Source organism: Xenopus laevis, chromosome 9_10L (genome assembly GCF_017654675.1).
Source record: "Xenopus laevis strain J_2021 chromosome 9_10L, Xenopus_laevis_v10.1, whole genome shotgun sequence".
Lineage (NCBI taxonomy): Eukaryota > Metazoa > Chordata > Amphibia > Anura > Pipidae > Xenopus > Xenopus laevis.
In genome coordinates, this window is record NC_054387.1 from 132,959,896 (window position 1) to 132,966,907 (window position 7,012).

The following is a 7,012-nucleotide window of genomic DNA, read 5'->3' on the forward strand; positions in this document are numbered from 1 at the left end:
TTTGGGGGGGGGGGGTCAATGTATCTTTTTGTGTTTTGACTGCACAAACATTCAGTGAATGTAATGATTACTCAGCAGCAGAAGTGACTTCTGGGACAAGTTGTATGTGTTAACTTCATTTTGTGATCTCTAAATGCCAAATACTTTGATAATAATATGCACAATGGGCAACAAACTGTTCAGTGGAGCCCCGGCATTCATATTTTTATGTTTTTTCTTGGTACCTTATGTTATGAGGGAGATCACATGCTAGAAATTGGAGATGTTCGGGCATTTTTTTTAGTTATTTCATCACAAAACAAAAAACAGTGGTACTGTGTTAGCCTGTAGCAAAAATAACAAATAAAAAGACAAACAAATACAAAAAGTATTGTAGAAGTGATACCTATATTGACTAACAATAAAAATACTTTGGAAGATTTCAGAGCACCAAGGCCCCTTCGTCATTTGTATTTTGCCCGATGAAGGGGCCTTTGTGCTCTGAAAGCTTGCAATGTATTTTAAGAGAAATAATAAAGTCCAGTTGATTTATACTATAGATATATGTTCAGAGTCCATTCAGATTTGCTACTTGTGCCAGAACGCGAGAGCCGGATGTGACGTCAGACGCTCAGCGAAGGTCAGGAACAGGGACCACCGTACTGACATAGGAAGGTAAATATTCGAATGGCAGATTCTTTATACGTTTGTTTTGTTTATTTCTTTTTGCCCTTGATGAAGACCGCGGTCGAAACGCGTAGGGCCTATGCTTTGGGGCCACTTTTGTACTTTTTTTGTTTTGATGTGATAAAGGATTTTTTTTATTTATCTGGAGTGTGCAATCTTCGCTTTTTATGAAATACTTCTGAGATTTTGGTGACTTTCTTGGGGAGTCCCGTAAGTATTGCACCTCACATTTAAATTTTTGGGTGTGCGCCTTCTAATTTTCTTTGCTTGATTTCCATTCAGATTTGTGACAAGTTCCTTAGGAGTTGAGGGAATGGCTCTCCTGTTCCATCAGATCCATGATGAGGCAGTTATCATGCTTTGAAATAAAGAAGAATAACCTTTCCTTCTCTTTGTGCCCCCAAGACCTCATATAGTCATAGATCTTCCTCATCATCTCATGGGAGGTTGTGCAGCTCTGCACAGTGTTGTACTGAACATCATTCAGGATCTTCTCACTCAGTAGCTCATCCAGAACAAGCATAATGTTGGTATCGGACATTCTCCTAATCAGAGCGACTCGGTTACTATCTATAAAGTGATCTCCACCTTTGAGAAACAAGAGAAAATGGTTAAGGGTTCTATCAACTGATGGATGGGCTTGGAGACAAAATGGTCACCATGATCCTCAATTTAAAAGGATGCTGTCATGACAAAAATCACTATTTTTGGTGGGTCCAGGGCTCTTCTATAATTCCTCAAACATTTTGGTGTAAGTTGTTTAAAAAAGTAGGAAATATGTGAATTTGTCACTAGTTTTTCTGGGTTAAAAAATATTTTACTCCAATTTAAAGTGACCATAGACGTAACAATTACGATGTTTCTTGGATAGATCATTGGTTTCAATACACACGTGTAGAGCTGAATGGTCAGATATACATATAGAAACAATAGAATTCTACCTGTATCTGATGATTCAGCACTAACAATGGCTGTCGTTTGGTTGACTTCAAAGGCACCCAATCAAAATTTTCCGTCCAACCCGATTGACGAGCCGACCGATATTCAAGTCTTCTGCCCATATTTGTCGGCTCGTTTCCCACCATACACGCACCAAATATCATATCAAAGTTACTTTTGTACAATATTATCTGTACGTCTATGGCCACCTTTAATTTTGCTGCCGAGCTTTCCAAAGAATCTGGAGCACATTGTGCCACAGACTGCAATGATCTCTGAAATCTGGCCAATCCACACCTATCATATTATTGTCCCATCCCTTGATGTTATCTGCCCCAATGATGTTACTGTCCAGATTTTTTGATGAAGAAAAATGACAAGTCTGAATATAAAATGAGCCAATGTTTCTATATAAATGTAATGTCAATATTATGATTCCTGTAACATGTGAACCTGATTCTTGTCGTTATTCTTATCATGGATCAGTAATGGACCAGGATCCTTGCACCGGGCCCCCATGCACCCTCCCATCCTCCCCAACTCACCTTCTTGTAAAACTGCCGCTGAGCTGACAGTCACCTGGTGGGCGCCATTGGGGGCGGGTCTTGGTGCAGTCACCTCTCCCCTCTCCATATTTTCACTACTGTCATTCATGAAATTACCAACTAGAGAAGGAAAGAAAAATGACTGTTAATATTGTGCAATATTTCATGTGACACTGGCCCAGTGGTTAATAATGGTCCATTCAGGGCTTCTGACCAGAGAACAATCTGCATGAAATCAATATATTTACGTCATTTATTTGTTTTTGTGTGAAAAATATATTAGTGGGTTCATAGGCCCCTGAAGGAAACGTACACGGGTGCAACCAGCTCACAACGAGGTTACAGATATATAGAATGGCAGTTGAGGTTTGAGTTGAAAGCTTATTTTCTGCCCTGGGTTCCCCTGTTAAACCTAAAATTGTGGTGTGGAAGCAATCAAATTGTAGTAAGCAGGGGCGCTGCACCAATGAGGAGCGTTTTACCAGGGGTGCAAAAAGCCGCTCCTGGTAACTTTAAAGGAGAACTAAAGCTTAACTAAAGAAGTAGGTAGAAATGTTGTACATGATGTTTTGTGCTTCTGTACCAGCCCAAGGCAACCACAGCCCTTTAGCAGTAAAGATCTGTGTCTCCAAAGATGCCCCAGTAGCTCCTCATCTTCTTTTCTGCTGATTCACTGCACATGCTCTGTGCTGCTGTCACTTACTGAGCTTAGGGAGCCACTCACAATATACAGTACACATAGAATAGAAATGTCACAATATAAGGCTGATTAGTAATTAATACACATAATTACTACATGGCAGCACAGAAACCAGTGCAATTAGCATCAGAATTTAATAATCAGCAAACCTGTAGCATCAGCTTATATTACAGCCAGGGAAGCTCATTTTCTGCTGGATAATTAGTGACGAGCCCTAAGCTTAGCTTCTCAACAGCCAATCAGAGCCCACTGAGCATGTGAGTGTCACAGACACTTTCCAAGATGGTGACCCCCTGTGACAAGTTTGAAGTCCTGGATCATTGCTGCTATTGACAAGCTCAAACTTTAGCCTCGTGCAATAAGTTCACTATATAATATATGCCATTTTTAGCCATGTTGATTTTTAGGGTTTAGTTCTCCTTTAAGAGACATATTTTCCATTTTTAAACCAGAAATTTTGCTCATCTAGTGTGAAAGAGCGCAATTATACTCTTTGCACCAGCGTCATGGACCCCCTGGTAGGTGAGCGCAGGGGGAGAGGGGGCGGCAGCATGGTAGACACCTCAAGGGGGATGAGGATCACCCCTGGTAGTTTCTGGATACCCCTGGAACTATAGCAGGGTGAGTAAAAGGTGTCTTCATATCTGTATCCATAGGCTGCTCTGTGTGTATTTGGACTGCAAACAGGAAGATGAAGGATAAGTAAGTGCTCAGCCTAATAGAGGTAGTAGGTAGGTAGGTAGGTAGGCAGAAATATCTTGAGACACACCCTGTACAGGACAGTGGCGTAACTAGAGTTTGGGGGCCCCCCCTGCAGAGAAACATGGGAGGCCCCTCTACCCCAGAGAACTAATAAAGCCTGTCTAAACCTTTCAACACGTACAAAAAAAAATCCCAGACTTGCCAGTAAGACCAGTACAAATATGTCCAATGTTCCCTCCATTAACTCCAGACCTGCCAGTAAAATGGCCTCTGGGCACTGCACTGATAGATAGAACTCACCAAGCTGAATACCACACTTTTCTACTTTCTTTAACTTTCTTTAACTTTCTTTAACTTTCTTTAACTTTCTTTAACTTTCTTTAACTGTGCTTATCTCTATCTGCCTCTTCCACCTCAGGGAAACCTCAATGAAAAAATCAAAGATGGCCGTGCGTTCCACCTGTGAGAAAACATGGCAGTGGCGGGGGCCCCTCAAGATCTGGGGCCCCCTGCAGTGTGGTCCTACGGGGGCGCTATTTACACCACTGGTACAGGATACACTAATTATAACAATATAATGCATTAATATCCACTGTTTCCAACATCCATATTAGTCATTGGATGCTGCATGTTGAACTAGTCCTGATCTATTCCACAGTTGCAATCCCTCCCCCAACCCCATCTTGCCTTACTCTACACACTATCCCACATTTACAGACCAATTCTCCTGACACAATATTATCTTACAATACTACACAAAGTAGCACAATTACAGCTCCTTCTGTTGATATCATCTTACTTTTCTTGTTCACAAACAATGATTCCTGGCTTGATTACCCCAGTTTCACCCCTAAAAACATCTCTAGAGATAAAGCCACTGTGGGTGACTTTAGACAGAGACTGGATGAGAGTCACTTACCTCCCAAAGAGTGTGCGAGACGTTTGTGAGCATTCTTCTCACCGATAGCAAGTAACACCCCTAAGGTCACCTTAATCCCAATGTGTTCAGTGTAGTGGCTGATAATACGAGTTGCAACATCGCCTGCATCTTTATCCTGCAACTGACTCCAAGGGATCACTCCATAGCCAGCCGTTTCCCATTGATTCAGCCTTTCTTTAAATCTCTTGAACTTTTCTTTGGGCAGGTTCTCCAGGGCAAAAACCAGTTTATCCCAGGTTGTCTTTTCCATTGTATGTCAGAAGCTTCTGCTCGTGCCTGTGCCAGTTACACACAGTTATAAAGCAGCCCAGAGCGCACTCTTTTCCTCTATACCCGCCCCACCTGTGCCTCCTGCCCCCTCCCACTGACATGTACATTTATGTTAGTTCAGGCTGCTTTGTGATGCTTTACAGGAAACAGAAACGGAAACTGCTGCTACATTGTAAGAAGGTGTAATGTCGGCCTTAGGCCTTTTATTGTCACCCTCATACTTTCTCTGGTGAAAAATGCCCTATAGATATTAACATAACAGCATTGTCAACTCACAATATTCTCAGTGAATGTGTGGCACGTTTGATATATGATGTAGAACTCCACAAGTTTTTGGAATAGCTGCAGATGTCTAATTTCCTAGAAGATAAAACTCAAAACCTGATCGTGTTTCCCGCGCTCCATCAAGTCTCCAGCCCTCCCACCCTCCGGTCATTCACCCACTGTGGCTCTGTGGACAATGTGTGGGTGTATTGTGTTGCCTACTCAAAAATATTGTTAGAAAAAGCAACCCAGAGTGTGTTTTCCTCCTAATTAACACCAGCTTCCTTTCATACATGTAGCTAGCTGCCTGCTCCATTGCCTGCACACTTGTGTTCTATGTTCTACATGTTCTAACTCACTCATTACATGCATCCACATAGGCCAGAGTTGCCTACTCCTTGCACATAGCTTGTTGACGTGTCTCAATGGCAGCTACATGTATGGTGTAGGCACTAGTATGCAGCACTATTGAGGAAGGAATAGGAGGCAACGAGTGCAAGTTACATGATGATGATTTAGGCATGGCAGCTGCACGGTTGGAGTAGGCAGAGCAGCCACAGTGCAGTTCTAGTAGCTGTCTAGAAGTATGTACATGGACATACTTCTTTATTAGTGATGTGCAGGCCAGGCTGATACCCGCGGGACCCGCTGGTTTATCTGTGGGTTTGGGCCGACCTTGCACCCCCCTTTCCATGTCGCGGGCAGATGCGGCTTGAGCTCTTCTGACTGCTCTCCCCACCTGCCACCTTCCGGGTTCAACTTTTATAGGCGCTTGCCTTTCGCCCTGCCCCTTTTAGTGACATCATCGGCGGGGCGGCACGGGTCTATAAAAGGAACCCGGAGGGCAGGCTCGGGTGGAGGGGGCTTGGCAGGCGGTTTGGGAAAAGTCTGACCTGCACATCACTATTCTGTATATAGTTGGACAGGCAGCCAGCTACATGCATGTAACAGAGTAGATAGCTACATGCATGGACATGCACGGATAGAGCAGTCAGGTTCATCTGCATCCATGTTTATGTAAATTCAGGGGGGGAAAGTGAACCCCCCTTTCCCCATGTTCTCATCCCTCCCCCAGGACCTGACACAGTCATAGAGTTGCCTCATCTTCTCCTGGGAGGTTCAGGATCCTATCACCCAGGAGATCCTACAGAAGCGCATCAATGCAGTGTCGGACTGGCCCACCAGGATACCAGGCAAACTCCCGGTGGGCCCAGGTGTCAGTGGGCCCTCATGCTGCAAAACATTTGGCCTATTTCATGGTCATTGCCTATTTCTATGAGAATAAAGAGGCTAAATAGATGGAATAATAGTATATAGTATGTAAAGAAAAGAGACTAGGAGAATAGAGGTTGAGCGAGGAGAGGAAGAATAATAGTACTGAGAGTGAGCCCCTGATCTAAGGTCTTTTGGTGGGCCCCAGTCTAAGGTTTTTAGGTGGGCCCCTGTTGACCCAGTCCAACACTGCATCAATGTGAGACACCCTGGCAATCAGATCTGCTCGGTGATAGAAATAAGCACTGTCCAACTGTGGAAGGAAAGGAGAAATTATTGTTTGGCCAAATAGACATAAGGTAATAGACAGATAAAATATATTTAACAGATTTAGCCTCATTTCACTATGAATAGTGATGAGCAAATCTGTCCTGTTTTGCTGAAAAATCCGCGCAAAAATCTTTACACACGCAACTTTTCTGTCCAAATGCATTAAAGTCAATGGGTGCAAAATAATTTCGATGTGCAACATTTTATATGGGTGCGACAATTTTTACACACCCGACTCTTTTGTCCAAATGCATTATCAATGGGTGTCAAAAAAACGTATACAGAATTTTTATATGCGTGAGAATTTTTATTCGTGCAACTTTTTTTGTCACAGCAAATTTTTATGCGGCTAATTTTTGCAGCAGTTTAGAAAAAATATTCACAGGCGACGAAGTGCGGAAATTCACAGCGAATCATTGCCTGGTGAATAAATAAGAACAACAT

At 42.9% G+C, this 7,012-nt stretch overlaps 1 protein-coding gene across 1 annotated transcript; it reads right to left on the bottom strand.

Annotated features, from left to right (window-relative positions):
• Positions 1–456: 456 nt before the first annotated feature.
• Positions 457–4,864, bottom strand: LOC121398043 (apoptosis-associated speck-like protein containing a CARD). Its single transcript, XM_041576535.1, has 3 exons — positions 4,472–4,864; positions 2,151–2,270; positions 457–1,254 (listed from the first exon to the last, which is right to left on the bottom strand). The coding sequence occupies exons 1-3, from the start codon at positions 4,740–4,742 to the stop codon at positions 965–967; spliced, it is 681 nt and encodes a 226-aa protein (XP_041432469.1). The 5' UTR covers positions 4,743–4,864; the 3' UTR covers positions 457–964.
• Positions 4,865–7,012: the final 2,148 nt, after the last annotated feature.

Excerpts from the sequence above, each read along its gene's own strand:
- LOC121398043 (XM_041576535.1), bottom strand. The coding sequence starts at position 4,742 with ATGGAAAAGACAACCTGGGATAAACTGGTTTTTGCCCTGGAGAACCTG. Across the intron at positions 2,271-4,471 it reads TCTCGCACACTCTTTGGGAG|TTGGTAATTTCATGAATGAC; the intron begins GTAAGTGACTCT and ends TTCCTTCTCTAG. Across the intron at positions 1,255-2,150 it reads AGCGGCAGTTTTACAAGAAG|GTGGAGATCACTTTATAGAT; the intron begins GTGAGTTGGGGA and ends TGTTTCTCAAAG.